This window comes from Myotis yumanensis, unplaced genomic scaffold, assembly GCF_028538775.1.
Source record: "Myotis yumanensis isolate MYYU_CA2020_CCGP unplaced genomic scaffold, mMyoYum1.0.hap1 SCAF_16, whole genome shotgun sequence".
In the NCBI taxonomy this organism is placed as follows: Eukaryota; Metazoa; Chordata; class Mammalia; order Chiroptera; family Vespertilionidae; genus Myotis; species Myotis yumanensis.
The window spans coordinates 22,821,844-22,836,551 of record NW_027223767.1 but is presented as its reverse complement, the minus strand read 5'-3'; the positions used below and the strand labels follow the sequence as shown (position 1 = coordinate 22,836,551).

The 14,708-nt window shown below is 40.0% G+C and overlaps 1 protein-coding gene across 1 annotated transcript in view; it reads right to left on the bottom strand.

Annotated features, from left to right (window-relative positions):
* Positions 1-10,936, bottom strand: part of SUZ12 (SUZ12 polycomb repressive complex 2 subunit) — a 44,443-nt gene extending 33,507 nt beyond the window's left edge. Inside the window, exons 1-4 of the mRNA XM_070394857.1 lie at positions 10,433-10,936; positions 7,800-7,846; positions 7,648-7,712; positions 2,294-2,362 (exon numbers count right to left, since the gene is read on the bottom strand). Of these exons, the coding sequence (XP_070250958.1) occupies positions 2,294-2,362; positions 7,648-7,712; positions 7,800-7,846; positions 10,433-10,715 (464 nt within the window). The 5' untranslated portion in view covers positions 10,716-10,936. The remainder of the gene's footprint in view (positions 1-2,293; positions 2,363-7,647; positions 7,713-7,799; positions 7,847-10,432) is intronic.
* Positions 10,937-14,708: the final 3,772 nt, after the last annotated feature.

Genomic DNA, 14,708 nt, shown 5'->3' with positions numbered 1-14,708 from the left:
GGGATGCGGGCTTGATCCCCGGTGGTGGGTGTGCAGGAGGCAGCCCCTTTCTCTTTCTGAAATCAATTAAAAAAAAAAGAAAATCTTGGGGGTTGAAATATCCAACTCAATGAAATATCCCAGCTGGATCTTAAAGACTGAAAAAGTTGTTTTTCAAAATAACAAGCAGGAATTCTATGCAAATCTCTGATGTTGCTATGAGCTGGTTATATTATTGGTCTAATCGTTGAACCCACTGGGTCAAAAAGAACAAAATTATTGCCATTATTCAAAGATAATTAACCAGCACGTTCTATCTTCCTCACAAGACTCCCTACTCCCTCTAAATATTACTCCCTGTAATATTTATCTAAGACAGCAGTTCTCAACTATGGGTCGAAACCCCTTTGGGGGTCAAACGACCCTTTCACAGGGGTTGCCTAAGACCATCGGAAAACACATATATAATTACATATTGTTTTTGGGATTAATCACTATGCTTTAATTATGTTCAATTTGTAACAATGAAATTGGGGGTCCCCACAACATGAGGAACTATATTAAAGGGTTGCGGCATTAGGAAGGTTGAGAACCACTGATCTAAGACAATGTCACAAAGAGATAGTAATACGGTTTAGCAGTGATGAAGGTAGAAGTTTGAAAGGGAAGATGAAAAGGGTTAAATGTTCTTCTTGGTTCATTCTTCCTTCTCACCTGAACCCTGAAAGACCTGAAGGGCAAACTATTAAGGTGTTCAGGAGAAAAGAAGCAGGGAGGTCAGAACACAGCTTACACTTTAAGTAAAAAAGGCCTTGAGGATCCCAAGAGCTTTTGTCCAGGGTAAATGACCAGATAAGAATATGGAATAAAAATTCAAGCAAAGAATAGAGTGTACATGCACTGGGAATATTCCTGCATTGAAAGGTTCTTCGCAGGCAGGAATAGATTAAGTAAAGATCAGTGATTTCAGTTTCTAGAACAGACCATCAAAGCTTATTTACAAGTCAGGATTGCCTAGATATGGAAATAGAAATTACACTTTGGTCTTACAAGATTGCAGGATATAAAATAAAAAATGTGATTTTATAATTCAAGTAACAAAATATTCTAATTCAAAAGCCAAACTTTAAATATAAGCATCTGCAAAAATGACATCTTACACCAGTCACCAAAATGAGAAACCATACACGAAGCATCATTAAATCAGTGTGTAGCCTATACAAATTGGTAAGATATGATTTAAAGCTTTAAAAGAAAAACAGCCCTAACTGGTTTGGCTCAGTTGGCAGAATGTCGGCCTGTGGACTGAAGGGTCCCGGGTTCGATTCCAGTCAAGGGCACATGCCCAGGTTGCGGGCTCCATCCCCAGTACGGGGTGTACAGGAGGCAGCCAATCAATGATTCTCTATCATTGATTGTTTCTATCTCTCTTTCCCTCTCCCTTCCTCTCTGAAATCAATAAAGATATGTTTCAAAAAAGAAAAATCCACTTTGGCAATTTTTTCAACTCTACTTTTTTTTTAAACCTAGTATTTTTAGTTTTGCATTCTCCCTAAAATGAGCCAATGAATGAATACCACCTAAGTTCCTGTTTCTCTTTAAAATAGTATTTAACTTTCTTTAGTTTACATATAAAAGAATAAGTAGAATAATACCATTTAGGAGTGGAAACATACTGTCTAGCCTAGGCAGCTATTAGGACATTTAGGGAATTAGTTCTGGGTGTCACGTCTGAAAACATACAATAAGTAGATTCTGCCCAAATTGTCAAATTTATTAAACTACCATGCTATAAACATATTTTGCATACAAAATGAAGTTAGGAATACTTTGCCTGAATGATGTAAATAAGGGGAAAGACAAAATGGAAAAAAAAGAGAGCCTCTCTCAGATGTGAAGATGATACTTAGAAGAGATATGCTGCTGTGAGGCACCTGGCACAGCACCTAGCATATAGTTAAATAAATATCAGTCTCCATCCCTCCTTATATGAATTATAACATTAACACCAACTGCAGAAGTTACAGAATTGGGATTCAAAATTTAAGAAACTGGAAATAGAGATAACTGATAATGAACACAGCTGCCTTAGAAAGCACTGAGTTCTCAGCATTGGAGGTAATCGAGATGAGGCTTAAGGATTCTCTGCCAGGGATGGTATAGAGGAAGTAATTCCTGATTTTTGTAAGAATTTGGACCAAGTGACCTCTAAGGTTCCTTCTAACTCCTTATAAGATTGAGGTAATCACTAGGGAAAAGATCACTATCATTTTACTCTTTCCTCAAGTATGTCACTTAATGTAGGTTATCTTACCTATGAGATTCTTGCTCTCCTTTCATTTTCTCTACTTTTGATAACATATCATCAACTTTAAATGTTTTCCTGGAAGAAACAGATAAACAAAATAATCACTTCTCAACTGGGAAAAACAAACAGATTACACTTTATTGTCACTATAATAGGCAAGTTGGAAATCTGATTTTTTATTATTTTTAATAAGGTAAATTATGGTTAGCCATAACAATGCATATTACTGAGGCAGTGTATGTTGTAATACAGCAGACAAGCCTTCAAGTACCATCTCAAATGCTAATTTTTCCATGAAACCTTTTGTAATTATTCCCGAACCTTAATTGGGATTATTTCTCCTTACCTATGGCACATAGGTTTATAATTATTTTAACACTTAGTTTCCTAAATGTGAAATTTGTCTAAATATTTTATTTCTCCTGCTATATTATAAGCTCCTGGTGGACAGAGATTGCTTTTTTTCAAGGAAAGTCATATAATGCTTGGCATAGTGCCTTATACTTGGTAGATATTCAAGCATCTGTTGGACTGAGGCAAACAAATGCAAATTATGTATACTCTGAAACATTCATCCTTTTATTAAGTAACCTGACAAATATGTGCTAGTACTATCACATAAAAATGAATATTCTATAAAAAAATATATAAAGTTAACAATATCTTCAAAGATTATTATCAACGGCTAACATTACACAATGTCATATTAAAGAGATGGTTGTCGTCATTATGAAAAAATTTTAAAGTTTAAGGGACATACCCATCAAAATCATAAAAATATTACTAGCTTTTAACTTGACAAGTTTAAGAGAAAAGAGTAATTTTTCCACAAACTAGGAACTTAAATCAAGAACTTAAGAATGCAATTTAAGAATGGATTCTATAACAAGCCTCATCTTAGGCTGGTTTTCTATAAATGTTCTAGAAATAGAGGCTAAAAGTCTAGATCCATATATAACATGTTAATTGGAACAAATATTTATCATTATACTCATATAGTCTCTTCATTAGGACTTGAAAAGTTTAATGTATTCTGCATTAATTACTTTGTAAAGCTTGAATTCAGATACTAGAAAATACTAATACCTTCATTCCTCAAAATCAGCTATTGTACACAACTGCTATAATAAAAATTATCAATAGAGAAATGTTAATGTAAATGTGTTGCAGTAAAATACTGATAGGAAGAAGAGAATTGATAGAATGTATAGTTCAGGTGAATAGCCTCCATTAACAAAAGACCTTTCTTTTAAAAAAAAAAAAAAGCTTCTCTCTTTACCTTTAGAGTTACTGAAAACTTCAATAATAAAGTTTTGTCCAATAGAGTATAGTAAGAAGTACTTTATGAAGGAGGGTAATACATTTTCAATCTCCACAGATAAGAGAGAAGAAAGAAGAAAAATGTAAGACTTCTCTAGACTACTCACAAAGACTTTTCAGTATAAATACTGAAATGTAAATAATAATAATTAATACTGAAATGTACCACTGAGGAAGGTTGTAAAACTACTAAAAGCTTTTTAACAATAGTGTTAATGTAATGATTAAGATGAAATGCTGTCTGTTGAAAGAAAAGACTAAATCACAAGGTTCATCTCTTCCAAAATTATGGCGTTCTGCAAAAGAGAACTGAATATTAACAACCATTTCAAACAGGTAAGATCATAAAAACAACCCATTCCTCCTTGACGCGGGGGGAAAAAACATAAGCAACTATATAAAAGCAGCCCCAACACCCGGGCAACAAATATTTCTGTTCTTTAGAAAGATACCACTACTTAGGTCAGATTTAAAAGGGGAAATAGTTATCAAAAAGTCATCCAAGAAAAGTATTTTTAAATTCAAGAAGTTTTAGGAAATCTTCTTGGGAGGATTAAAAAACAGCTAACATAAAACTGTAAAATAAATTCAATAAAAGATGTCCTTCTCCTCACCAGTATTCCACGTTGTCAGTGTAGTGTTAACCTATAGAGTTTGAATATATCTATGAAGTGAAAAGTACAAGGCTAGTTCCAAAAACATTTTGAGCAAAGGGGTAATACTAAAAGCAATTTTATAAAAGGAGTTAAAAAAAAAAAACCCGTTTGTAAAAAGACTACAATTACTGAGCTAAATACCAACTACTTTGAACAGGACAGCATTCATTTGAAGATATAAGTTGTAGTGTAATTTGTTAAAAATCAGTCTTAATGCTCTGGCTGGTTTGGCTCAGTGGTTAACGAGCATCAAACCAATGACCAAAGGGTTGCGAGTTCGATTCCTGGTCAAAGGCATGTACCTGGGTTGCAAGCTGGATCTGCCCAGGTTGGGGTGTGAACGAGATGCAACCAATCAATGTATCTCTCATACACTGATGTTTTTCTCTCTCCTTCCCTCCCTCCCTCCCCTCTACTCTCTCTTTAAAAAAAAAAAATAAAAAATGGAGAAAATATCCTGGGGTGATGATTAAAAAAATAAAAATTTGAAAAAATTAGTCTTAATGTCTTATATAGGCCAGGGATATAACAAAAGAATTAAGTGATTCCTAATGCATTTTTATTTGGAAATAACTAAGTGGAATTTATGTTTCTTGGCTGGCAAACTGCTTCAAAACTTCCCCAAAAGGTACTGTTTTACCTATAGGGCAATAAATTAAGCGCAAGTTTAAAAATTGCCTCCACCCATTAGCAGATAACAGAAACATATCCCATAATGAGACAATCAAATAGTCTAATAAACAAACATGACAAGAAAATTATGAAGTTAGGCTTTAAATAAATATAGTTTTTATCCATTTATGGATTAATTCTAATTTATTTTGAAAATATTTAATCACTTTTAAATATAAATTAGGCAACATCCTAGATGATAACCCAGCCGACCTTCCATATTCAAAATACTACAGGAAAGCCTGGCCAATGTGGTTCAGAGGTTGAATGTTGTTCGATTTCCTAATCAGGGTACATGCCGGGATTGGGGGCTCAATCCCCAGTGGGGGATGTGCAGGAGGCAGCTGATCAATGATTCTCTCATCACTGATGTTTCTCTCTCTCTCTCTCCCTCTCCCTTCCTCTCCGAAATTAATAAAAATATATATATATATTTTAAAATACAGGGAAAAATTAACCACTATTTAATCAATCCAGCCTACTGTTTTTACACAGCCCACAATCTAAGAGTGGTTTTTACAGATAAACATTTGCAATGGATTTGATGAGAGAACACTAATTCTAAACCCCAATTAAGCTGTTATCTCTCCCCACCCCACAAAAATAAAAGAATCCCATACTGCCCACCAGTAGGCCCATATTTAAAAACACTATACTCAACTCCAAGTATTTTGAATTTCATCAATTAAAAAATCTGCAGACATTTGTTTTCTCTCTTTTTGTGTAAGTACTGCATCCCACTGAATATCCTCAATTCTGTATCATAGACCACAAGCCTAAAGTATTTACTATCCGGGTCCTTTATAGAAAAAGTTTGTTGAACTCAGGCATAGAAATAATGAAGCTGACAGGTAAAGAGCAGACAGACTTAATTCTGTTGCCTGATCCACCACCCTATTCCTAATTATTTAATTAAGTTTCACCTATTAAATGCAATGCTCTCTCTATATATATTCAGAAACATTACCAGAAGACAAATAACTTTAACATTTCAATCCTTCAAATCCACCTAGGTTTATCTACAAAGCTAAAGTATGTCTTTCTATAAAAAACATGATGCTTGGCCTGGCCCGCGTGGCTCAGTGGTTAATCGTCAACCTATGAACCAGGAGGTCATGGTTCGATTCCTGGTCAGGCCATATGCCCCGGTTGCGGGCTCGATCCCCAGTGTGGGGTGTGCAGGAGGCAGCTGATCAGTGATTCTTTCTCATCGATGTTTCTTTCTCTTTCTCTCTCTCCCTCTCCCTTCCTCTCTGAAATCAATAAAAATATATTTAAAAAAAACAACAAAACAAAACACCATAATGCTTACTTAACCAGTAGGAGTCTCCAAAGGAGACCTAAAAGAAGTTTACTTTAAAGTCTATTGAGAGCCCTAACCGGTTTGGCTCAGTGGATAGAGCATCAGCCTGCGGACTCAAGGGTCCTGGGTTCGATTACGGTCAAGGGCATGTACCTTGGTTGCGGGCACATCCCCAGTGGGGAGTGTGCAGGAGGCAGCTGATCAATGTTTCTCTCTCATCGATGTTTCAAACTCTCTATCCTTCTCCCTTCCTCTCTGTAAAAAATCAATAAAATATATTTTAAAAAAATAATAAATAAATAAAGTCTATCGAGATAGCTTAATTGTTTTACCAAGTCAAGATGACACTAAATGCTTAGTAAAAACATTATTTCACTTATATGCTCAATAAGTAACTCTGCATGTAGGACAAGAAACTAGCATTAAATTATATATGGTTAATATTAAATATTACAGCCTGGCCAGTGTGGCTCAGTGGTTGAACCAGGAGATTGAACCTATGAACCCGGAGATTGCAGTTTGATTCCTTGTCGGGGCACATGCCCAGGTTGTGGGCTCGATCCCCAGTGTGGGGACTGCAGGAGGGAGCCGACCAATGATTCTCATCATTGATGTTGGTATCTCTCGCTCCCTCTCTGAAATCAATAAAACAAATCTTTAAAAAAAATTAAATATTACAAAGCAAATATAAGCTCTGATACTTCTAGACTCCACTTTAAAACTAAGTAATTAAGATTTTTTTTTTTTTAAGGACACTCATCCCATTGACATCAAAAGTATTTCTTGGCCCTGGCTGGGTAGCTTAATTTAAATTAGAGAGCATCGTCCCAATAACATCCAGTAGGGGCACATACAAAAATCAATCAATGAATGAATAACTAAGTGGAACAAATCGATGATTCTCAATTTCTCTCTCCCTTTCTCTCTCTCTCTCTAATCAATGAATAAAAAAAAAGTATTTCCACTTTAGTAAGACCACCACCAAAGATATAAAATGACACTTTTTAAACTTATCAATATAGAAGCGAATTCTTTAATGCTAGAACATATAAGAAATATTAAAAAAATTAACTATTAGGTTTATGTATCAAAGATAGTTACCCTGAGCCCTCTGGTTAATATTTAAATCTTCAACTTCTATCAAACTTGAAAATAACTAGTTGCAAAGAGTGAAAACGTAAATCAGTAAAATCATTTCATTCACTTCACTACTAAATCATTTCTATTAGGAAAAAAATGGTAATAAACTGAAATTTACAAAAATGATACTACTAAAATGATCACTTCACAAACAATTCAACCTGCCACTCTTTTACCTAAGTTTTCATATTATTTTAATTATAAATAGTACTTTAAAACAAAACTTTAACATGGTTTGGTTAACTTGAAATAAGACTCATAAAATGTACCTTTTGATGTTTGTTCGGGAGTTTCGATGAGACATGTAAGTAAGAGTTCTGTGCAAAAATATTGGCTATAAAAAAAGTTTTAAAAATATTAAAATTAAATAGGTGAAATTCTAAGAAAAAAATAATATTGATGAATTTTAATGATAACTTACCGCTATAAGATTTCGAGTTCGAAGAAATCTATAGATCTGCGTTGGTTCTGGGTGACAGAAAACAAAACCCAAACATTATCTAAATTTACATATTACTCAAGTTTTTAAGAAAATACCAATCCAGCCCATGTAATCAGTATAAACTAGTCACCTGTTATGAAAATCATGTACTAAATATTTACATCAAGAATATTAGTATGCACCGTAGCTCAAAAGACAGTGCATTGGTATACATTCACAAAATTCATCTATATTTATTTGAAATTTAAGATGCTCCACAGTTTTGTTCTTAAGCCTTGCATTTCTAAGGTTGGTACTTTTTATTTTTTTAAAATAATTTCTTATTGATTTCAGAGAGGAAGGGAGAGGGAAAGATAGAAAAGTCACTGATGAAAATCATTGATCTGGTGCCTCCTGCTTGTCCCCCACTGAGGATAGAACCCATAACCCGGGCATATGCGCTGACTAGGAATCGAACAGTGACCTCCTGGTTCATAGGTGGATGCTCAACCAGAGCCATGGCAGCCAGACTAAGGTAGGTACTTTTGAAACTAATCTGTATGCAGAATTGAAAAGTAGTTACATTAATTTAATTTAGCTAATTTAAACTATAAACCATCCCCCCCCCTAACCCCGCCAAAGTAGCTGAAATAAGGTAGCTGGATTCAACAAAAAAACCACTTATTGATGCCAAATAAAAATGAAGTTTCTACTTTTTGATCAGTCTTTTAAAAAACTTATAGTAGTCAGCCAAAACAGAATGAAGCTGTTTCCTACATGTCCTAATAACATATGATGAAAGTCAATAACATTGAAAGAAATCTGAAAAGCAAATTATAAATTTTTCAATGAATATTTCTTGTTATAATTCATTTTTATCTATTTTGCTCAATGTAAATATTATCTCAACATATAAATACTACCGCAACACATATTTTTTAAGTAATTGACAGATTACCAAAAGCTTTTTAATGCTGAATTTAATTAAAGTATAATTTGTTATAAGGACTTAGGTTATAGATAGAAAATATCTACAATACCATAATCTCAGTTACATTATTGATCTATCAGTATTGTTCCTTTAAATAAAGCAATATCAAAATGGACTAAATGACTACATTATTAAATACATCAAAGCATTTAAACTTATCTGAAACGAAGGACAATATTAGAGAAGAATCAAGTTGTTTTGTGGCTAAATCTAGTTCTTAATGACAGTTCACTTCTCCAGGGGAGCCTCACCAGAAAAAATAGCTAACACTTTCTTGGAGGACTTATCTTCTCAACATTTAGAAATAATTTTTCAAATATCCACTTAATCTTGTTTAGTTTTGTTCTAAACAAACTAAAAGATTGTATTTCAGAAGGGGTACAAATGGGAATGTTGATTGTCATTACTGAGCTTCAGTTCTCCACCGTATTTCCAATTTAAATCCTCGCCAGCTTTTGAAATTAAGCAAAAATAAAAATAATGTGACTCTCCCTTAAGGTTCAATATAGGTCTCGATAAAAACTGACAATCCTTGTACTAAATTCCAACTAGAATTTCAGGAAGCACTCGTGCGAGAATGAAAGAAAGGTATTACACAATGTACCATGTCTTTCCAAGTACAGCTGATACCATGCCCTGAACATATGCCACGGAAAAATTGTAAATAAAGACCTTCAGCGGCACAGCGGAGTTTATTCAAGTTTTCTAAGACGGTGTTACAGATCACCCACATTACAGCATTCACACAAAAGCAAAATGGAAACCAATCGCAGGGCAGCTGAACATATTTACAGTTGTGTGCTTCTTTTTAATAAATTCTATTGTTTGTCCCCCTTTCCAAATTAGGTCGCAGTCTTGCCCTCGAAACAGACCACAAGGCAGAAACTGACCTAAGAAAATGTTCCGGAATTAAGACCAGGACAACGGGCAGCTTCCCGAGCGCGTCTCACGGGGAGTGAAACGCTTCAACACTCCGGGTCTCAGTCTGCGTATCCACGAAATGGGCGGACAGATGTGAGAGCTTTCCAGCATCCCACGGTGCCAGGTCACTATGCACACCGAGTGCGTGCGCCGGTATTTCTTATTCCCCCCCCCCCCCCTTTTTCTTTTTTCTAGGTGGTGGTGGTCGGTTGGGATGGGATGGTGGTGGGGGGGTGAGGGGGTGCGTCGGCATTTCAGACTAATGGCAATTTTGTCGATTTCACAGACTTAATCTGCTCCCCAAAACCTCCCACCGAAACCCTTGTGCTCCTAGAGTACGAAAGGCAGGGGCAGAACGAGAACTAGTCTTGGGGTCCGACTGCAGATGGAGACCGTGCAGCCCGACAGCCCAGCGGCGACCTCAGCTGCAAGCAGCCAGCTCCCCGTGCGAGGCCCCGCTGCCTCACCTCTTGTGTGTGCATCTCCGGGGAGTCGGGACCCTCACCTGGACTTCCTGCTCCACTTTTCCCGAAGACCCGAGACTTCGGGCCCCCTCGAGCCGTCACCCCTGAAGGCGGAACAGCTCCCTCCACCATCTCGCCCTCCGCTCCCAAATCAAGTCGGCTCCCGGCGAGGAAGGGGGGGCCCAGCCCGAGCGTCCCGACCCCCCGAATGCCGCAAGAGTGGGCATTGCTGCCCTCAAAGGCTCAAACGCACTCACTCTCAAAGGCCTGGAGGAAAAGCTCGTGGTCAGCCTGGACGTGCTCCATTTTCGGCTTCTTCACCGGCAACACGGCAGCCCCCGCCGCTGCCGCCGCCGCCGCCGCCGCGGAGGAGGAGGAGGCCGAGTAACTGCCGCCGCCTCCACAGCCCCCGCCGCTGGATTTGCCGCCCGACGCCGTCGCCGCCGCCACCGCCGCCGAACCCCCGAAGCCGCCTCCCCCGGACCCTGCGCTGGGCCCCGAGCCGCCCCCTCCCCCACCGCCGTGCTTCTGAGGCGCCATCGCGGTTCCTGCCTCCTCCCCCGCCAGCTACCCGCCGGGCGGCCCCGGAGAGTCAGCGCCGGCGATACCAACCGCTCGTCCCAGCAGGCTCCGGCGGACCGAGGGGGGAAGGAGGAGAGAGGGGAGGAGAGGGGAAGGGAAGGGAGGAGGAGAGGAGGGAAGGAGGGAGGAAAAAAAAGTGTCTCCTCCTGAGAGCCCCGCTCCGTTCCCGAGGCCTCTCACCCTAGCCCGGCCTGACCCCGCCCACTTCCCCCGCCCGGCGTTCTGATTGGCCGGCGGGAGCGCGCGCCGCCCGGCCGCCCAGCCCGTTGGCCCGCGGATTCCCCCGTCAGTCACGCGGAGGCTCTTCTCGCGGAGGCGCGGCTTGGTTGGCCCGTGCGCGCTGCCGACCGCGGGCCCGGCCGCCTCTTTGAACTGAATTCGCGGGAAAATTAGGGGTCGGAGCGGCCTTCCTGCTGGTCCCGGTGCATTGTGGGGAGAGAGAGAGACCCAGCGAGCGGCTTAGAGAGCGGCTTCTCGCCTTCAGAGCGTCGTCGGTCCCTGTCCCCTTGAGGACAGGACCCCTGACGGGAGGCGGGCCTCCGAGGACCCGGGGGCGAGGGGCCTGTGAAAGGAACCGAGATCCATTACTGATCATCGAGTCTCTAACTTCATAGGAAGGGGCCTGCCGGGGAGTCGGGTCGCTTCTCCTTGGAGGGGTTCCCCGGGCGTGATCGAGTCCCCAGTTCCCTCGGCACCACGTGCCTCAGGCCACCCATGGCCGGGTCCCACCCGGCAAAGCCCTTGAGGACGCGGGGCAGCCAAGGGGTCGCGGTGCGACTGGGCTCCACCAAAGGAAGCGATTTATGTGCCACAGGAATGTCCTGTCAACCATAAAGCGGGGAAAACGATGTTTTGTGGGGTCCGTGCGGCTTCAGGATCGCTCACGAGAGAGGTGGTGGCTGCTCAACCTCCGTTAGGTTGGAAGCAAAGCCTAGATATTTTATTCCCACCCACCCACCCCCGATGGCCGCCCAGACACCATAGGAGTGTGCAGGGGGGCGATTTCCTACAAGGACGTGCACCTTCTTGAGAAACCATTAACCTGGCGCCGCAGACACTTGAGGGGGAACCCTGTGTTTCGCGGGTTTTGCTTAAACAGAGACGCATAGGCCCCGTTCAGTCTTCAGACACAGGCAGGTTTGGCGTTGAGCTCATACTCCGAAAAGACGTGGATTTTAGGTTGGGCGGCGTGACCTCCAAGGGTGTTTTCCCCAGTTCCGATGCTGTGACCTGATACTCGTTGCAAGGAAACGTTGTCCTCCAAAGCCCCGGTCTGTGCACACACAGCCATGCTGCACCTTCAATAGCACCTTCCAGAGGTTTGCCGTGGTCTCTATAGCTGGCTTCCCAACGCTGCAACGCCAGTGTCTTTGGGATGGTTGTTTGCATGGTTTGCAAGACTAGCCTCTTTGGAATGGCTACTTATCTAAAACACCGATTTTTTTTAATCAAAGCATTTGCTCCTTATAAGAACGTGAATTCTACACATAAAACATTTAGTATGAAATCTGGCATTTCAGGAACACGTGTGAAATTAGGTAGACCTATTGCTAGTTTTCCGTCAGACAAAAAGTTCAGAGTACTATTTTGTTCTATTATTTGTATATATTACCTGTGCTGGGTTTTTTTGTTGTTGTTGTTGTTTTTTTTAGGTTTCCCTCCACAGAAGAGGATTTCTGTTTTAGATTTCCTTGGGTGGTGGTGGGGGGGGAGGCCCTCTCTGATTTAAAGCCACCCCACAGGGGCGTGTGGGGTGTTAGATCGTGGTAAAGGCTGGTCTTGAGCTTTCCTGGGTTACAAAATGAAGTCTCACCCATTTCATCAGGGTCTGGAGCGTCACATCACGCTAAGCAGACCACAGAATTCCAAGTTATACATCGAAGGCTAATTTATTAATGAACAGCAAATGAAACAGGCAAAACTGCCAGTGTTCGTCCTTTGTGCAGGACCCTCCCTTCTGGAGGGAGTGTGGGGGGACAGGTATAGGCAAAGGAAGACCAAGTGACAGGCTATCACAAATCTTTGATGAACAGAGCAGTGGAGTGAGGGGAGCAGGGAGGTCCTTTAAGAGCCCATGGTCGCCTTCTAGGTGTCAGCGTGGGCACGGTTTAATGTCCAGTAGCCCCCGTGCTGGATGACAATGAAGACAGCGCCAGGACTGGGCACGAGGAAGCCAACCATGCTATGGGAAAGGCATAGAAGCAAATTCTCACTTTTTAAAAAAATTTTCTTTATTGATTAAGGTATTACAGATGTGTCCCAATTCTCACTTTTTATATTCTCCTTTGTGTAGACTGTAGAGCACACACACACACACAAAGGCAACACCAAAGAAAAAACCCTTATTGCCTCAGACAAATAATTGAGGGGTTGCCTTGGTTACCTTATAGTCTTCTTAATCAGATTTTGTTCTATAAGTAAGACAATGACATCATCACAGGGTTGGTGACTTCTGTGGTCAGCTTTTTTATTTTGTGTTGTTATTTCCAAGTGTGGCATGGCAACTCTTGAGCTTTGTGGCACCAACTCACAAGTCCCCTACCACACACTGAATTTGAATTGTTTCCTGGGGTTTTTGCTTCTGCCATATCTAGAATTGATAAACTCCTAAAAAGCAAAGGCAGTTGTCCATTTCTTTTATAGTTCCTAGCACACGGGACTAGATATGTGTTCAAGGAGAGAATAACAATCATTTTAACCTTTATGGTGATAAATATCCTTTTAGGTACATTACCATTGTCATAATGATCCTATGAAACTGGCATTGTTTTCATTCACCAGGTGAGAAAATAGCCCCAGAGAGATTAAGTGACTTGCTCATCTGGTGGCAGAGCTGTGACTTGGACCCAGGTTTTTAAACTCCAATTCCTAGGCACTTTTGCAATCAGAATAAAGTTATCCTTAGGACCTCAAGTTGACTGTGTTTAAGTTTGTTTTAAAAAATGAGGACCACCTTGCTTCTCTTACAAAAAAAAAAAAAAAAGAAAGAAAAAAGTAAATCAGCCCTAACTGGTTTGGCTCAGTGGATAGAGCATTGGCCTTCAGACTGAAGGGTCCCAGGTTCAATTCCGGTCAAGGGCATGTACCTTGGTTGCGGGCACATCCCCAGTAGGGGGTGTGCAGGAGGCAGCTGACTGATGTTTCTCTCTCTCATCAATGTTTCTAACTCTCTATCCCTCTCCCTTCCTCTCTGTAAAAAATCAATAAAATATATTTCTTTTAAAAATATATTTTTAAACAATAATTTTGTGCTCCTCACAAGTGTGCACTCTTTTATTAATGCCCCCGCATTGCCTTCCACAGACTTCTGTGATGAGATTTTTAATGTTTCTTGTGTCATGGACCCCTTTGGCAATCTGATGAAGACTATGGACCCCTTCTTTTAAACATACACAAAAATGAAATTTATCAGATTATAAAGGAAGCCAGTTATAATAAAATATCATTACAAAATAGTAAAAGATTGTGATGTAGTAATACAGGTGCATCTTTTTTTTTCAATGTACCAAATGTGATCTAGCAGCAGGTCAGTCTGAAAACTATCATAATTTCAAAGCAGTGATGAGGGCAAATAATATTTTGAGACACCTGCAAGAACTGTAACTTCATATAGAAATATCTGTAATTTCTCTTGGAAATAAAGCCATAGGCATTGCTAACACTACTGTGATATGTTGCCTATATTAATAGTTAAAGGAAATGCTAAATTTCAGTTGGAAGTTCATGTAATTAAAGATTTAATTTTTTTCTCATCTAAGTTCATGCACTACCTGAATCAAAGTCAAGTTAACAACCCCTGCATTATAGCACCAAGTCATTTTCTTTCCACTTCACTTTCTACTTCTTAGGTGTATATCACTATGTTCGCATAGAATAGGGGCTCATCCAATGGATTTTGAAGAATAAGAAAACCAGTGCACAAATACTAGGTATAAGTAATGATCATAATTA